Below are 19,905 nucleotides of genomic sequence, written 5' to 3'. Positions count from 1 at the left end.
ACATGGCGTACTATTAATGAAATGTTGCACAATAACCGTAAAGAGTTATTATATCCTGCTGTTTTCAAAGATGGTGACCAAGAAACCAGTGATCAAAATATCATTGCGAATAACTTCAACAATTTCTATGTAAATCTTGGACCATCGCTTGCTAGTAAAATAAATAACAAAGGTAAATCACATAACATCATCCATGATAACAATAGTCATTCAATATTCACATTCCCAGTCACAGAAGAAGAACTAATTAAATTTGCAACCATCAACTTGAAACCAAATAAAGCAGCTGGATATGATGATTTCAAACCTGGTATTATAAAAAAAAAATGTTATTCCTTTTATTGCTAAGCCTTTGACCCATATATGTAATTTTTCATTTAACACTGGCGTATTCCCAGATAAACTTAAAATGGCAAAGGTTTTACCAATCTATAAAAAAGGAGATTCAAATGTATATGAGAATTATCGACCGATTTCATTGATTTCTTGTTTTTCTAAAATCATAGAACGACTTAAGTTCAATCGCATATTTAATTTTCTTAACCAATGTAATATTCTTTGTAAAGAACAGTTCGGCTGTCGACCGGAATATTCTACTGAACTGGCTTTAGCAGATGCAGTTAACAGTTACATACTAGTCTAAATAATGGCAAAAATTGCAAAGGTGTATTCCTCGACCTTTCGAAGGCGTTTGACAAGATTGATCATACCATCCTTATCAATAAATTATTTTCATACGGCATTAGAGGAACTACTCTCAACTGGCTTGAAAGCTATATTTCGAACAGATATCATATACATTGTATAAAAACTCTAAAATCCGATTTTGCTAAAATTCGTTGCGGCGTTCCACAGGGTTCAGTCTTAGGTCCTTTGTTATTTATTCTATATATTAACGATATTTGTCATGTCTCCAAACTAGCCAAAATCATTCTCTTTGCTGATGACACCAGTATTTTCTTCGAGAGCGACGACATAATCACATTACCTTCCAAAGTGTCAATTGAATCAAATGGATTTTGTAATTGGTTTTCAGCCAATAAATTATCACTAAATGTACAAAAAATTAATTACATTGTCTTTAATACTCGTAATACACTTATTTGGAATAAAGATATATGTATGGACGGGAATATAATTAAGAAAGTTTCTACTACTAATTTTTTAAGTGTAAATATTGATTGTAAACTTAGCTGGCGCAACCATATTTCAACTATATGCAGTACAATTGCACGGAATGTTGACATATTATCTAAGTTGAAATATTAACTATCGGAAAACATACTCAGAACACTATACCAGACCCTGATTGTCCCGCATCTCACTTATTGTTCTATTATTTGGTCTGGTACATTCAGCACCAACCTTAACACTATAATACTCCAAAAGGCAGCCATTCGCCACATAACACACTCAGCCCCACGTGAGCACACCAGTCCCCTATTTAAGAAACTCAACTTACTAAAATTACACGATCTCATTAAAGTTAAGCTTGCATTATTTGCCTACAAGACCTGGAATGGATTACTACCAGCTGCCTTTGACTATTTATTGAACCAGTAACAGAGATGTACATAATCATAACACGAGGCATGCTAATCATGTCCACTATAATCTCTACAATACCACCATTGGAACTTTAAGCCTACAAAACCGTGCAACAAAAACATGGAATCTTCTAACGAAAGATTTAAAGAATAATAAGTCAGCCACAACCTTCAAGAAGTGGTTATTGTAAGGAAATAATAGCTAGTTACTAACTACTACAAAATTATACCTGTATGTTATTACTATATATATATTGAACATTTAATTTGTATTTATATTTATGTATATGTGTTTATATTTTTTCTTTTTTTTTCTTTCTTCGGGGAGTCTTCCACACTGTTAAGCTTTTTAGCTTTATGGAAGACCTCCCTCCACTTTGTACTTTTGTGCAAAAACAAATAAATAAATAAATAAAATAACTAGACAGGATAACATTGTCCTAGTTCATAAAGAAATTAGCTATACATGTAATTACTTAATATATATAATTATTGCATGAAGACCGTATTAGTATGTTGTGATGATGTATTTTCATAAATACTTCCTACATAAACTCAACGACTTTTTGGTCTTTATATTATCTGAAAGGAAATTCCATGTTTTAATTATACGATTACGAAACCTATAGGTTCCTATAGTGGTACGGTAAAAATTTCGATGTGCATTATAAGTATGTCTCATTTGATAGTGATAAAAAATTTTGTTACTATTAATAAAACTGTGGAAATTGTCCGGCAGTAACCCATTCCATGATTTGTAAGCAAAGGCCGCAAGCTTCATTTTCATGATATCATCGAGTTTAAGCAAGTTTAGTTTAAATTCTTGAAAAGCGGACTAGAATGTTCCCGTGATGCGGAATGGGTAATGTGACGAATAGCTCCTTTTTGGAGTTTGTTAAGGTGATCAAGATTCACATTGTGTGTCCCAGACGAAATAATTGTACAGTATGTTAAGTGTGGTAAGACCAGAGTTTGATAAAGCGTTCTAAGTATATTATGTGGAAAGAAATGCTTCAATTTCGAGAGTATTCGAATATTTCTTGCGACTTTGTTACAGATCGATGATATGTGGTTGCGCCATGATAACGTATAGTTAATATCAACACCTAAAAACTTCGTAGTAGTTACATGATTAATGATTTTACGATCATTATTATGTCTTTATCCCAATGAAATTTTCTATCAGTGTTAAAAGCAATATAATTTTTTTTTTCAAAATGAATAGATTTTGTTATGCAGAATACTGTTAATTGTTTTCCAAGTGTTATTTACATTGTTTCTGTATTCATTTAATTCATTATTTAAATAAAACCTCCTAGATAATCTTATGAGTTGATTTAGTTTGTTGCTATATATTTTGTACGTATAGACTTGTTAACCTTTGTTTAACAAGATGATAACCTTTGTTTTGACCAGTCTCGGACTCGGGTTGACTTGGATTAGAACATAAGACCGATTCCAGAAGCATCCACTAATAGTTTTCTAGTTCTCTTCACGACGTGTGAATGGTTTCAATAAAATAATTAAGTTGTACTTGTTATGAGAACTGCAAAAACAAGTGCTTTCTTATCTATATTACGTTCATGCAGACGCTGTATCGCTTCTCGGCCTTTTGGCTAAGATCATGTGTGGTATATGTTCCCCTTCGAGGGAAATCGTGATACACACCCAACGATGACCACACAGTCACAGTCCCGATGCAAGGGGACTGGGGTTGAGAGCGGATCTGTCGTTCGGTTGATTGGTTTTTGTGTGCCAAGTTTCTTTCCTGCGTGACTTTTTTTAAAGTAACTGTGGCTGGTGACATTTCAGTGTTGTACCAATCCTTAAATTGAGAGTTTTTGCATATGTTATATAACGAATTCCTTTTCGTCCAAACTGACTCTTGAACATAGAACCTTCCATTCTATGTTCATGAACTATATGAAGAAATCAACCAACCCAAACTTCTTTACACTAATATTTCCGGTCATTTTTAAAAGGTAATGCAGTGAATATACTTAATACCTGTGCATTCATTAATTTGAGTTTTATGTATTATTGTCAATCGATGGAACATACCTATATTATTGGCGTATTTCAATATTAACTATACAACATTTAAATCTAGAAATAAGATATCATTCACTCAATCAATTTCACTTCATGATTTGCAGTATACAATTGATCAATATGTGTCAGTTAATGTCGATGTATGTTTTCTACGTTCGCTGAGAGTTTATCATTATTCTTGATCCCAGGTTAATCCGATGTTACTCGAAGTTCTTCGAATATACGGGTGGGAAAGGGTGGCGATTTTGACATCATCCGAAAATGTATGGCAGCTGACGTCACATTCTATAAGTACTTACTTCAAAGATGCAAACATCACGGTTGCCTATTTTGCGACATTCGACCCAGGCCATAACTCTGTCAGTGGCAGGAAAGAAACAGAACACATGACGCTGGTTGAAGGGGCATGCTCAGTTGCAAGGAGTATGTATACAATTTTTTTTTTTTTTGAACAGTAACATATTCATTATTCTGGCGTAATATTTTAAGTCGTTTCATCTTCGTTTATCTAATCTAATGATAACAGCAATACAAGCCATAAAGTGAAGCTATGTCATTACTGTCCTTCAACACAACATGAGTCATGCACCTCCCTAACTTTATACAAAGTTAGTTCCCAGAGACTATAGTTATTTCTGCATGTGTGCGATGATATACTTTGTTTAAAGGATGACTTAGGCAGAAGTTTAGTCTTGATATATTATAGTCCAAGGTTAATAAAATATAGTAATGTTACTATAGCTGTTCCGGTTTTCAAGCTATAAAATATGCACATTCTCTCTCATGCTCTTTGACGGCAAATTGATGACGAAGTCGGCTCCTCTGTACAGAGCTAAATGATCATGTTAATCCATTGTTTTACATATTCTAATAACCAAACCAAAGCATATTATCCTAACTTTATATGAACAATAAAGCACCTTTGTAAAACATCCAACACAATTTGTTCTCGACAAATATATCTGACATTTTAAGCACGTTATTTGAGGTTATTGAAAGTATGGTAATTTCCTAAAGGTATTATACTAAATTATCCAGCCAATGTAATTGATGCGCTTCAGTTGTTAAAAGGGTCTTTTCTCGAGATTTGGAAATGGTAAAGAAGTTCAATTTTGACTGATGGCAGTTGCTTTAACGATGTACGTCTTATCAAATTAATTATGCGCTTAAAGTAGTCCTTTTATGTTGTCACAATAGTAATATTCGCCTTTGCGTCGGGTGGGGACATTCGCGCCATTATGCTTGGTGCTCTGGATGCCGGTTATCTGGATGGTTACCACGTGTTTATAACAGTTGACGTGGTCGATGATGCTTACATTGGCGCCAATACCTTTATGGGAGATGACGGGCGGGATGACGAAGCCAACATGGCGTTCGACGCTCTCTTCAATGTACACATCCGAAAACCAAAGACAGAACTGTATGCAGAATTCGAGAGAAAGGTTCGGGAAAAGACAGCTCTGCCTCCATTCAACAACCACATAGACGATAACACAGAGGTAACTAGCCTTATATAGTGAACCTATATACAACCTTTATTTCTTGGGCTATACTCCATGTTGTACTTGCATTGCTGGTATGTCATGGAAATCAAGAAGATCAATTATTTCTAAACTTTACCGGAGATTTATTTTAGCATCTATCCCATATTGTATGAATGTATGTATATGTGATCTTCCCGCAAGCAGGAACTCGCGAAAGAAGCCATGGAGGCTTATAGACTCGCAAGCTGACCGAAGCCAATCTCTCGGCACACATCCATTTAACGTCCATGTCGGGAAGTTGTAATTGAACAACACCCTTGCCAGACGACACACCTTGCTGTCGGCGGGGAATCGAACCGGGGATCTCATGACTGGGAGACGCCGGCGTTAACCACTAGGCTATACACTCCGCCTATTGAAGGGATTGGTGAAAACTCTCGCCATTCTGGATCTTGTGGGTGACCTCCTTACTATCGTTTCCCAAGACGTTCGCAGTAGTAACACACACCTATAGTACAACTTGTATCGAAGCCGCCTTTAATGGTAGCATGTAAATTAATTCATTATTAACGAGTTGTAATTAATCATGTGTGTGTATATGTACGTATCTGTATATGATGCTTTGTGTAGAAGTCACCATACAATTGGGCCTAAATTTTAATTGCAACAATAACGTGAATCGGGTAGACTATATTTTGCTTGTATTATTTTAGCAGTTAGTTTAAAAAGAATGTGTCTATCTTTCACATGTCTGTGATATCTTAGCACCAAATTTTTAGTTTTAGAAGATGAACATCTGGAGCACGTGACCATGTGACCATGAAGATGGTTTGCAACGTAAATAATAACCATTAAAAAAAATCATGTACTGTTTTAAAATTGCGTATCGTATTATTGTAGCGGACGCGATTCACTTTTACACTATAGTAAAGGTTTGATAGAAGATGGAAAGTCCGATTCATCAAGCCTCGAATATTTCACTGAAGTGTTACTTCTGCTATCATTTGCGTAATAATTATGATGATTGTTAACAGCCAAGCAGGGAAGCTGAACATTTTTACAGCTTGTTGTGTAAGATAGCATAGCTTTCTGATGTGATTGTTAACAGCCAAGCAGGGAAGCTGAATAGTTTTACAGCTTGTTGTGTAAGATAGCATAACTTTCTGATTGACATATTTAATCAAAATTTCTTATAGGTTGATGTACACGCAGGACCATTATTTGACGCTGTGTTGATGTATGCCAACGCCCTCCAAAAAACTCTGGATGAAGGCTACACGATTGAGGATGGTCTTAGAATAGCACAAAATATGCGTGACTTGAATTTTGAAGGTCAGAAGATCAGGACTGTAGTGTCCGTATTTGTAAATAGACGTTATGCAATACCTGACATTATTAAATATTATCGAATGCAGGCGCGTATCCAGGATTTTCTAACCCGGGGGGCGCGAATTATTATCTAAGCGGAGCGCCACCATCGGTTGGCGCGCAGCGTACAAGAACATTTTTGGTTTTGATACCCCCCAGATCACCGGAAACGGCACTTCTCGGGCTTGAAATGACCAACCAGATGTACACTTTTTGCCTGAGAACCAAGTATTTCCTAATAGTTTTTTTTTCCATCCATAACCTTTTTGAAGATTGTCAACCCGGCACACGTCATGTTCGACCTGATCGCATCTCCTGTGGGTCTTTGCTTTTGTAGGTGATTCTACGTCGCGGCCCACAATACCCGTCAGCCCCACTTGTGAAGGTTTTAAGCCCCAAATTTGTTCAGAATTTGAAAATTCACATCTCTCGTGAATAAACTCACTTGAAAACATACCCATAATGTTGTACAAACTTTCATCTATGGACAACCAATATAGAAAAACTTCCTTGAACCCCTAACAGACTGGTGAAAATTGCACGAGTAGAGGGAAGTGTGATGCAGAATGTTGGTCAGAAATTTTGGAAAATTCAGACACAGTTAATTTATTGGTGTAGAAATATTAAACCTCTTATAACGGCTATTGGTCAGGAGGGGCGAGAATGGTCTGTAGGGGCGCTTTCGACACTATCTAAGCGGAGCGCCACCACTGGTTGGCGCGTAGCGCACAGAAAATTTTTGAGTAAAGATACTCCCTAGATCGCCGGAAATGACCCTTTCAGGGCCTGGCTAATTTGCAGATAAACGAAGAATAGGGTGTCATCGCCAAATTACACCAACAAAATGTGAGAAATGTCAATAAGTAGATGAGAGCGCAATAAAAAAGTCAATAATCTAGAATAAGTAAAAAGTGGTAAAGAGCTGAAAAAGGCGCCAGCAGTCCATTTGAGTCCGTCAGGGGGGGCATCCGCCCCCCTGACCGTATGGACGCTCCGCCACTGCGCGGCGGGGTGCAGCCCCTAATTCGCCATTACTAATGTAAAAGAGAGTTTTGACATAATTGGACCTCCATGCTTTTTATACATCTACATGAGACATGTCGTTGTTTACATTAGCATCCCGCGGTATACTGCGCAATTTGAACGGACCGTACGGTACATGATGGCATGCGATGTAATAACCGATGCTTGCTTATATGATATTGACATTGACACGTTGAACGCGCGCTTCGCGCGCGAAAATTTTTGGTTATTTTTTCAGGCAAGTCGGACAGTTTTGAGGATTTTCATCCTGGAACGCCATTTTCATGCTCACTGATATGATGTGATATCTGCTGTTTGCGTTACAAATTCGAACAGGCGCGTAGCGAGGAATTTGCCAAGGGAGGGGCGAAGCCTGTAGGCAAATTATCTAAGCGTAGCGCCAGCATAGGTTGGCGCGAAGCGTACAAGAAAATTTTGGCCGAAAATGCCTCCCAGATCGCTGGAAATGGCACTACCCAGGACCATTTGTTAGCGCGAAGCGTACAAGCAAATTTTGGCCGAAAATGTCTCCCAGATCCCCGGAAATGACACTTCCCAGGCCTTGTAAGTTGCATCGTAAGCACTTTCTATTTTGAAATTACTTAGCGATATCATTTAAAAAAAATGCTGAATGGGGGGGGGGGGGCGGTCGCCCCCATCCCAAAATGCGACATGTTCCCCGACGACACGGTCGAGTTCGAGACCAGCCACAGTTGGTTTCATAGCACAATTCTACACACGCGTTATGATAGACCATATATAGTATATATATAGATCATTAGTGAGAGAGGAAAATGGAAACGTCAAAAAAATGTAGTTGTCGGTGTAAGGGGTAGGGTGAGGCACACTTTTACGAAATCATTGATCCGTCACTGGCTACCCTTCAGCGCTGTAATGATGTCACTGTTCCTCTTTCTCTTCCCGGTGTCTTCGCGTTTTTCTTTTACTCCCTCCTTTTCTCCTTCTTCTCTCTTTCTTCTTTTTTTTCCCTTCCTTCCTCTCCTCCTCCTCTTTTTCCCCTCTTTTTTCCTTTTTTCTTCTCTTTTTTTTTCTCTCCTCTTTTTCTTACCCGGGGGGCGCGCGCCCCCAACGCCCCCCCTGGATACGCACCTGGAATGTCTATAATGTATAACACATTTAATGATTTCTCTTCAACTAGTTGGAACACCTTATGCTTTAGCATATAAATAAGAATATAAGCCCACTTTGAATGATGACTTTTAGCACGATTTTGAAATTTAATATGTCATACTATAACAAGAAAAGGTGTAAATGTATTTTCCTCCTCAAAACTAACATATTACAGATAAATTGCCTATGCTTATATTACTTCAAATTGAACATAAAGTATCTAATGATTTCTATGTAAATTGCATATCTTCGCATGTTCTTGTTCCAAACTAGAGCATGTCAATAAAATCATCAAATAAAATAAATTAGTATATAGGAATATGAATATAATTTTTATGTTGACTTCAAAACTAGTGCGTCTTATATAAACAGTCAACTTAAATAAGGAATGTTTGCTTGGATTTTACGAGATTTGACATGATTGTTTAAATCACTTGCTGATGACGCTAATTATGAATGTACAGCATGAGTTCGATATCAGGATGAAGACTATATATATATCAGGGTATGTTATGTATTGTACAGAGTTCATCGCATAGGGATTGTGTGTTCTAAGATTATTTCTCTTCATGACATCGGATAGGTATCGATCGATTGGTTTATATCGATGAAAACGGAGATCGTAATCCAGACTATAGTCTTCAAGATCATATCGATTACGATTTCCATGATTTTGCTCATTATGAAGAAGCAACTGGTAATCTCAGCATCATAACACCTCCTCGTTGGCCAAGTGGCCGATCCACGCCACCAGAAGATCACCCACAATGTGGGTGGGATGGAGAGTTCTGCGAAAGTAAATCCTTACGTAAGTTTCTTCTTGTCGTAATTCAAAAGCAGCAAAAACATATTTTCTAAGAACAGTTTAGTCACTATTAAAAGGTCGAGGCTTCTAAGCTTGATCATGAATTATATGTTACAGACTTAAGTGATACTAGCTGTTGAGAATTTTGAGATTTTAGCGAATGTCTCGTTCTGATCCTTAATAATTCCCTTATATGAACATGTGGACCTACCGTAACCTTGTAGATAGCGCATCATTATATATTCGTTGTTTCTGCACACATGTACGTCATCACAGAGAACCAATAATAAAACAGGGAAAATGACGCAAGTGAGTATTGGGTTACCTCTGGATGCATCTGATTGCCATCTTTGTTAATAGGCTGTAATCGAGTTTTTTAACGTATAGTTTAGTTCAAGTTTTACTAGAAAACGATATTACCTATATCCATCACTGTTGTTACTTGCACTAAAGGCATCAAATTTGGGCCAATTTCACCTCTGACCTGCATTGCATTCAACCTAACCCTCGAGATCCAACTAGGAATATTCTAGTTTTTGTCTCGTTATTCCGTACACATATCGTGTGGTTTTATGGTGTTTTCCTACATGTTGATAAGCAGAAAGTGGCTAAACACCAATTTTTAGGATTTTCAACCTTTGGCGTTAGACCTATTACGTTATCAATTACGCAGACACAAGGTTACATAGTCAGGCACCTACCTACCAAGTTTGAAGTTACTCGGACTTGCACTTTTTCGAACAATTTAGGACAGATTGACCTTTGACCTCAATTGACCTTTGACCGCGACCCTAAACACCAAACTCTGCACAGTTTTAAAGTTTGTCTTATCATTCCCTGGATAATCGTGGGCTTAATGCCTGTGTCCTACATGATGACAAGCAGAAACCTTTGACCTATGACCTCATCAATCACGCAGGCACGAGTTTATTTAGTCAGACACCTTCCCACAAAGTTTGAACTTCATAGGATTTAGGGTCTAGGAGGAATTTCTGATGTGTTGTGAAGTACAATGTCTCATTTGAATATATATTACATGTCGGGAGATGAGATAAAAAGTGTAGAGGGAGCTATATTTTATTCCAGTTACATATCGCATGACATTTTGACATAACTTACCCATGTTTATTTCGTCTCGATCCTAGCAGGATCTTCTTCAGCCTCTGAAGAAGGTCTTGCTAGGATCGAAACATTAGGCCCTCTTACCTTTACACTTTCTCTTAAACAGGCTCTTTAGTGGATAAGGAGTAGGCTAAACAGTTTTGTTTTATTTTGATTTCCATGTTTATTTCATAAGAAATTTGGTTGTGCTTGTAACGTCTTTCCTCCTTCAATACCATACGAAAGCACAGGTGATGTACTACTTGACACTAGTGGAATACAACGAATACTTAAGAACTCAAGCAATCAAACAAAGATTGATAATTCACTTTGTATTAGAGTCAGTCAATCCCAGCGACTTTATCTCTTATGAAAGGAATACACTCACATTTATAGGATCTGACATTCTGACGCGAACTCTCTCTTTCATAAGAATGACTTTCATTTCATACTAAGAGTGTATACATACCTGAGAATCTCTAAGAGTGAGTTTCCACTCTATTAAGAGAGTATCACACGTTTTCTTTACAGCAAGCATTATTGGTGGCGTTGCTGGGTTTTTCTGCGCAGCATTTGTGATCCTATTAGTTCTCGGCATATATCTTTATCGGTAAGTATTGATACTTTCACCCAAAGGTAGATGTAGGCATATTGTGTTGTATGCTTAGTAGTATGCTAAGTTTCACAACCGGAATTAAAGGAACCATTTCAATCGGATTTTTGGTCAAGTAAAAGCTATAATATATTGTACAAGAGGTAGTGGAGATAATAGGGAGTGGGGTAGCGATGGGGAGGAGGTGGGGAGGGAGGGTGATGAAGGCGGTATGTATATTTTACTTAATTTTACCTTAACTTTTAATTACGAGGATAGATGGGAATGAAAACGATTAACTTATTGATTACAAGGTTACATAAATGAATCCGAGCAACCCAAATCCTGTTGTGTAACCACGTACCTTCCGTCCACACAACGTGGATGTATTTCACTATATAATAGTCATATTCATTTCAGCCATTACTCTGGACATGGTTATAATTATGCCATTCTTGTGATCAGTGACAGATTAAGCTCTCACTTAGAACAAGTCATGTTTTTCGAGTTTTCCTCGGCTTTTAATAATATTCAACCGCATAGTTTAGTCAATAAAAGTTTGAAATTGGAATCCCTAGTGGGTTAATCAAATGAATTGTGCAGTATCTCACCAGGAGGACAGAGTATGTCAAACTTGGTCCAAGTAGTTCTGATTGGCATATTGTCAAATACAGGGACCCCGCAAGGGACTGTTCGTGTGCTCCATTTCTTTGCATTTTACATATGTCTGGCTGCAGATATCAGGAGGAGGGGTGGCGGGGTGGAGGGGTGCCCTCTTATTAAATTTACCGATGATACTGACATGGCAGGTCTTATCCATGGAAATGATGACCCGGCAGTGAATATTTTTCTTCCCAAACAGGTTTGCAATTACGGAGTTTTACGCGAGTGAATTGTGCGACTAGATTAGGACTCTAGTTAGTCTGAATTTTCCTGTATCAATTTGAAAAATGGTACGAAGGTTTCAATGGTGATGACGTCACTTTTCCGACCAATCATGAGCGGCTATTTACACATCATCGCAAACCTGTTTGGGGAAAAAAATCGCGACCGGCATACCTCCGGCAGCTGAAGTCATTCGTAGAATACTGTGACGCTAACTTTCTTGACCTAAATATTTCTAAAACAAAATAAATTATGTAAATTTTAAACAAAAAGGTACTCCGCCACCACCTGTTATTATTAAAGGGAATGCGGTATAGAATGTGTGTCTTCATACAAATATTTAAGAGTTGTATTTAATGAAAACTTAACTTGGGGATCATGTTGATGACCTGGTAAAAAAAGTTGAATTCTAGGCTATACTGTCTTCGGAAAATGTCCCTCTTCAACTTACGTTCAGAAATTCTAGAGAATGATGTTCTATAATGCCATGATTTGTGGAATTTAGAGATATTGCCTAATTTGCTCGGGTAGTAATGTTAGTAAGTCTGAAATGGATCGTATTGACAAAATTATTAAGAGAGCAGAAAAAGTTATTGGGGGTGGGAGGGGGGTCTCAGTCTGAAGTTGACTTTGTCAACCAATGCGGTCTACAGTCGAAGATAGATATGGTTTGGAGTGACTGTAGTCATCCGTTGCATTCTACACTTCGTAACAGTCTTATTGGTAGACTGAGACTTCCTATGCTAAATACTAATCGTTATCGGAATTCTTTCATCCCTTCTGCAATTAAACTTTACAGCAGCAACTTAAGTCGTCAGTCCTCATATTGTGCACGTTTTACTGTTTTTTCGTGTGTCTTTTAATCCGATCTTACCTTTTTATTACTAATATCTGTATATGTGTTCATAGATTTTTATATTGTTTAAGACTTGTGCTAGTACCAGAATTTCCTTTTATGGAGTAACAAAGTTTTACTTTATTTTATTTTACTTTACTTTATTAAATGAACTTGGATAAATTTGTCTGCGTTTTATACAATATTGAAATCGTTTTAACATACTTGATACACTATCATGTGTTTCTTCCGCTACTTAGACGGCTGAAACAAATCAATGACTACAACTCTATTGATGCTTGGAAATTGAACTATTCAGAAATACTGTTTGGAAGACTTAAAACAGACGTAAGTAAACTTTTATTTGCTTTTTAATTTTATTTATTTTCAGCTAAAGTATAGTCTAAGCTATAGGTGATAGTTAACGGGTTGTCGTGAGTTGTGTTATTGTGTCTATTTGTGCAAGTGAACATAAGTTCTCGTTAGAACTATGACAACAGGCAAGTAGCACCTTCATGAAGAAATAAAATCCACGGTTTGTGTTTTGGTTTCTATGATAATCGTAACCTATATATAGTCATGCAGGCGGATATATATGTGTGTGTGTGCATGACGCCTTGCTTGTAAACCAACTGTCCCTTAGTGACATTTGCTGATGCTGATGGTTTGGTTTCTGATGGCAACCATAACATAAACATTGAACAGATTAGCAGATTCGTTGATTATTATGATGGCAACTATTTGGAATTAAATGTAACTGAAACCAAAGAGATGGTAACTGATTTTAGAACTAGACATAAGGTATTAGCAAACGATGTGATAATTAAAGGTAGTATTGTTGAAAGGGTTAGTAGTTACAACAATTTAGGGGTTATAATTGATGATAAATTAAATTGGGGTGAACACATAGATTATGTTGAAAAACGGCTAAAACCAAGATTATACTGCTTACGTAAGCTGAATTATTTTAATATAAATCCAGATATTCTCGCTATCTTCTATAACTCCATTATCTGTGTGTTTGGACCTATTGTCTTACTTGCTGGGGAGGTAATGCGGGAAGAACCAGCATAAAGGTTCTGAATGTTGTTATTAAACGTGCTGGTAAATTATTTGGAAAAGTCTGCCGTCAGTGGCCTCGGTCTACGAGAATTGTGTACGAGACAAGCTGCTGTCCGTGTGGAAAGATCTCAGTCACCCATTGCACAATCATCTAACCAGCCGCATCATTGCTCGTAGCGGTAGATTGAGGTCGCTGACGTCACACACAAATATACATCGTTCTTCGGTTATAGGCACTGTCATTAGTATTCTACGGAAGCGTAGAAGGGACATGGGGATGAAAGAGAAACAAACTCGTCAAAACGACAAAATTATTAAATTTGCTGAGATGCAACAAGTCGTCAAAATGACAAAAATCTGAAAATTGACGTTTTGCCGAGATACAATAACTCATCAAAATGACAAAATCTGAAAATTGACGTTTTGCCGTCATACAACAAGTCGTCAAAATGACAAAATTTTGAAAATTGACGTTTTGCCGAGATACAGCAAGTCGTCAAAATGACAAAAATCTGAATCCTAACGTTTTGCCGAGATACAACAAGTCGTAAAACTGACAAAAATCTGAAAATTGACGTTTTGCCGAGATACAATAACTCATCAAAATAACAAAAATCTGAAAATTGACGTTTTGCCGAGATACAACAGGTCGTCAAGATGACAAATACCTGAATCTTAACGTTTTGCCGAGATACAACAACTCAAAACGTTAATTTTCAGTTTTTTTTTTCTTGCGTTACGGCTCATAACAAAAGGAGAGGTTCTTGGAAATTGGAAATTGGCTTATGGGCATCCGTACATTCCGAATTCATACGTTGAACAAATTGCCTTTGGCTTAACTATGTCGCTAATTTAATACGTCGTTGCATTACAAAGTGTGCTGTTTGCACATACGATGTTGCTATTGGAATAAAGATAACGTTGTGAATCATAGGTATTAGATTTGGATTTAGTTACGTTGGGGGAAAGACCAGGCGCCGTTTAAGAAAATTTACTGTCGCCTAGTTAGATTTTTATCATTGACCAATCTCAATACGAATTAACTGTGTAAAATGGTTCACTGTCTGCCCGTGCATTACATACGGGAAGTTTTCATGTGCGGAGATTGTTCATAAACTTCACGGTGCACTTCAACATAATTTAAAATCTCAAATAATAATTTATAACAGTGAACGGTCCAGCTAACGAAGTGCGTTGTGTGTTTTAAAAGCTTTCATATATAATTGTGTTCATATATTAATTTCTCAAACCAATTAAAAACGTTATTAAACATTGATATCAAGACGGCTTGGTTATGCACAGGCAACCCCCACACAGTTAGAGTATAGTTCTAGCGGCCCAAGTAGACTACTAACAATAAACATTGGACATCCCCATCTAAAGGTTAGATATAAGAGCCTTATAGACAACTTTAACAAGTTGTATGCTAACCGCTTTATTCCGAGTTTCGCGATATTAAAATTCATAAGTTAATGACACAAGACCCCTTTAGAGTTGATCTGCAGAAAACAAATCCATAATACACGATTATTCGTCATTTTGGTAAAACATTTCCGACGACAAAGCATGGAACTGCTGAAGTTGTTTAGGCTTCAATGGGCCGTACACTAACAACGGTAGGATAAAATCGGGTTCTTTTTAACACAAAAACGTGAAGAAAAAAATGTTTCGTGTCAGAATACCAATACACTTAAGGTGTGCAAACATCTCCTAAATTATAAGGCATTTCCTACATGCCATGAGTCATAATTCGCAATTTATGCAACAATTAAAGGAGTTTTGAGACAAGTTTGCTGTTATTGCTGCTAGGATTTATTGCAAAGATTTTCTCTCAACACCAGGTGCAAGTGGAAGGTAGATGCTCGTTCAACCTTAGATTTTCATTGCGTAAAAGATCGCTTGGATTTAGGCAGTTTAATGGAGTGAGAGCGATATTTCTTCGTGCACCAATCTGCAGCCAAAAGACAAGATAAATATTTGCGAACTTGTACGAAATCGTGCTAATCGAGTAGCGGTTCAAAGCAGCAGTGAGGTATTGTATATAGGCTTATGGCTCGCGCACACATAGCTACTGTATAGTATATGCCTTAGTACTAGTTTACCTATTGTAACAGAGCTATCTTCGTAGGTTTTTTTGCAAATGTTTTATATTTAATTGTTTGAGAAACTACAATAGGCCTATAGCTGCTTATTTATCATTCTGCGACATGTTTTACTTTGTTCATCACTTAATTTGGTGGAAAAAGTTTAAATTTCGTACTGCACAGAAACATAACTTTCCAATGTGCAATTACGTAGCACCCTGTATCTGGCTAAGTGCCTAACATTTGTTTATAGAAAGTATTGATGTTGTAGATCTGTACTATGGAGACTTGAACAGCAATCATAGTGCCGGGTGAATTCTGCGTTTTGACGAGTAGAATTTTAGTAACGGTCGCCAAATAGAGAGTTCTTTTAAGTATATTTGTCGAAGCCCGAGAAGAAGCCTGTTGTCTTGGCAGAGATCAATCTGTATGCTGAATACAAGAAAAGTTAGTTTCCATCTCGGTCATCAGCTGCCAATGTGAATATTGTTTGTCATAGGTCAATGGTTTTTGCTGTACTACTTAGATTGAAGTATGTTTTACTTCCTGGCTATATGCTACAGCCTAGTGTGTCACATTCATATAAGATGATATTCATGTAGCATCATCGAAACCACACTGCAGTTTTGCTGTCTGGTTGTATATTGAAATGATATGGTTGATGTTCGTTTCAGTAAGGTTTTAACTTTTTTTGAATAAGTGACAGAAGCCATGTCGTGATATTTACGCTGGAGTACATAGTAATGCTGTAGAACCACAGAGGTTCATGGTCTGGAGATGTTGAATGATATCTCTGGAAATGTTCCAATTATTATCGTCCAGCTCTCACAGAATTGGGTTTGGGGAAGGCTATTTGCTGACCTTGCAAAGGTCAATACGTTTTGTTATACAGCCACACTGAAATTGAAATCTTTGAAACTTCTTGTTTTATGTCATCTCAGAAAAGCTCGAGCGGATTGTTTCGATCTAGCAAGAGTTTAGATACAACTTCAAGGACAAGTACCACCAGCGAAGGACAAAAGTTTTGCAAATCTGGAATTTACAGGGTATGGCAGTTTGAACTCTTTTATTTAGACCTAGCCATATGATTATTAAAGATTTTTCATACCAGTCGCAGACTGATTCATGTTTCATTTTACTGGTTATTTTCAGAAACAACTAGGTATTATATCATTGCTAACAGTAGGATCCATCAGGGAGAGTAGGTACTGGTTTGAGGAAAAGTACGATCGCTTTTTATTTATGTTTTAAACATACTGTTTCTCTATATTGTGTCAATTTATATTCCCCGTCACCCCCCTGCCCCCCCCCAGCTGATCCCGGTTTGTCTCCTTTACAGCGTACACACATGATACTCCAGGGAGTGTCCTGTAGCAACTCCCTATGATAATGGATAGGAGAAAAAGACGTTTTATAAAGAACAAAGTATTTCTGAGCATCAAGGTGTAATCATTTTATCACGTTTAACGAAGTCTAGAGTGGGGATTAACTGCAGATCCACTTGTTTTACGATCATTGAGCAATTAATCTTAACTACTTACAGGGAACACACGTGGCCATACGATTAGTTCAGAGAGATACAGTGCTACTTACCACAGATATCATCACGGAGATTAAAGAGGTGAGAAATTGAAATGGATATACGTATAAAAGCAAAGCTGGACAAAGTGTGGCTTGTTGGAAAATGTTCTAGGGACCCGCATGGTTTCAAAGTTGTTTAATACCGCCTGTTGAACCTACCATCCCAATGAATTTCATGCCCATCACAATGTTTAGTGCGCAGTCAAAATGTAACATGAAATGAGAAGTGCTTATTGCAATTTCTGTGCGACAGAGGTAAATTGATGATCCACAATATCTATACAGGTTAAAGGCACTGATTCAGCACAATGCTGCTTAGTTTTACGTCTATGCACGTCTATTGCTTCTTTTCTTGGTTTATTTGGGTGTGAAAACGCTGCTCAGCCAGTCACTGCATGTCGGTCTCGCAATCGATTAAAATCCTCTTAAAAATATGATGAATGTACGACCCTCGTTATATGACATTAACGTTTTGTCAACATTTTGAATTTAATGCCTTGAAATTTTGAAAACTTGTTGCTACCCTAACTGTTTGATTGTCTTCCACTTACCATTCCCCCATCCCCCATCCCACTTAGAAATATCTGGTCCCACCACTTCCCAGCGATCTGTTTACAAAAAGGTCAACTGACGAGGCCCGCTAATCCCATGAACATCTATATCGCAACAGTCATCATATATGATTACAGGAATGGGTTCATAACCGGTTTAAAGACAACACCGACGTGTAAGCAAACAGTTATTGTCATGAATATATATAGTTGAAACATTTAAATAAGTTGCATGTTTTGATTGATTTCATGGTCATGTGGCGTTTAAGTATATATAGGTGTAGAAGACGTTAAAAATCACTGGTAGTGCTAAACTCTGAATGAAGTTAAATCAATTGAGCGATAACCCCCATCATCAGCGTTGCTCAGTTATATAACATTTTAAATTCTTAAATGTTTACAATAAATTGCTTGTCCCTTGAAAATCGAATTCTCAGAGATCGGCTATAATTGAGAAGTCATGGTTTACAAGTCACGAGTTTCATTTATTTCATTTGATTTTACTTTTCTCTTCTTTTCGATCAAAATCTCATCTCTTCGAGCAAGAAACTTATCGTGACTGCATCACTCATCACTTATGTTTACTACCATTATGATTATACAAAGGGCAGTCCATAAATATTGGCGATCAGCTTTCGAACGTCACATATGGATAATCAATGGCACAAGCACGATTACTGCATATCAAAGTCACGGCCGCCTCCCATATATCAGCCTGTGTAACTCTTTTTCAAATAACCATGTAGGCCTACCGTGAGCGTATATAAATTGCTTTTGCTATGGAAGCTTTGAAGTGCCAACAAATAAAAAACTTTGCTCCAATATGTCAACATTTTCCTGTAAATTTTTAGATAACAAGATAATGTCTTATCCAAATCAGAAAAGTGCTGGATTGCTAAGTTGCTTTAACTTTTAAAAGTTTTTCTTATATTGATGGCACCTTTAAGCTTTCGTATCATTATCATTTTATGCAACCTTCTCTTCCATTTCGGCCTAAGTATGATTCTGTCAATGTACTTTCCACACGTTTCAACTAATATTAGATTAAGATATTCCATCATGTTTGTATGCTACTAGATACGAAGTCTACACCACGACAATTTAAACGTCTTCTACGGTGTTTGTACGGAGGCGCCAAACGTATGTGTTGTAACAGCTTATTGTAAGCGGGGAAGTCTGCAAGTAAGTAAAGGGAAACGCAGTAGCAGCCGATTCACACAGAGATTACAGTTACTACTGTAAATCTTAAAGTTTTGTACCACAGTAAAAACTGGATCGTGCTGACAAATCTGATAAATCGGTAGCATATGCTATAAAGATTACAGTAAGAACTGAGGATATGTGTAATCCCAACAAATCCCAACAACTTGATTTGTTAGAATTGCACATATCCTCAGTTCTTACTATAATCCTAATAGCACATGCTACCGATTTATAGCACGATCCAGTTTTTACTGTGTTACAAAATTTTACAGTAGTAACTATCTTCTGTGTGTGTATCGGGTGGCAGTACACATTCTGTCTGGGATGAATTAAAGTCTGGGCAATTCAGGGTGTTCCGATGGACTTAAAGAAGCTAACAGAGTAAATAATTATATTCCATATTATTATATGAAATTAGGAGGTTCACTGGAAATGAAATTCATCGACAATCGGGTAGCAAAGCACCTTATGTGATACTTCGGAAGGCCGTTACAAGACACTACAATATAGGAGGTCAAATATCATACATACATATAAATATAGCTTACTATATAGACATTGTACTTAGCAAAACGTCTGTATTGCGTGAAAGGGAAGCATA

At 37.2% G+C, this 19,905-nt stretch overlaps 1 protein-coding gene across 2 annotated transcripts in view; it reads left to right on the top strand.

Moving 5' to 3' along the window:
- LOC139975010 (atrial natriuretic peptide receptor 1-like) overlaps positions 1 to 19,905 on the top strand; it is a 68,467-nt gene that overhangs the window by 37,480 nt on the left and 11,082 nt on the right. For both annotated transcript variants that reach the window (XM_071982600.1, XM_071982602.1), the window contains 9 exons: positions 3,788 to 4,022; positions 4,797 to 5,098; positions 6,280 to 6,415; positions 9,189 to 9,413; positions 11,043 to 11,121; positions 13,084 to 13,171; positions 16,911 to 17,015; positions 17,513 to 17,590; positions 19,179 to 19,283. In XM_071982600.1, the coding sequence (XP_071838701.1) occupies positions 3,788 to 4,022; positions 4,797 to 5,098; positions 6,280 to 6,415; positions 9,189 to 9,413; positions 11,043 to 11,121; positions 13,084 to 13,171; positions 16,911 to 17,015; positions 17,513 to 17,590; positions 19,179 to 19,283 (1,353 nt within the window). The remainder of the gene's footprint in view (positions 1 to 3,787; positions 4,023 to 4,796; positions 5,099 to 6,279; positions 6,416 to 9,188; positions 9,414 to 11,042; positions 11,122 to 13,083; positions 13,172 to 16,910; positions 17,016 to 17,512; positions 17,591 to 19,178; positions 19,284 to 19,905) is intronic.

The sequence above is a fragment of the Apostichopus japonicus genome, chromosome 10, assembly GCF_037975245.1.
Source record: "Apostichopus japonicus isolate 1M-3 chromosome 10, ASM3797524v1, whole genome shotgun sequence".
Taxonomy (NCBI): Eukaryota; Metazoa; Echinodermata; class Holothuroidea; order Aspidochirotida; family Stichopodidae; genus Apostichopus; species Apostichopus japonicus.
Note: the sequence above shows the minus strand (reverse complement) of the source record. Positions and strands in the feature narration are given on the sequence as shown.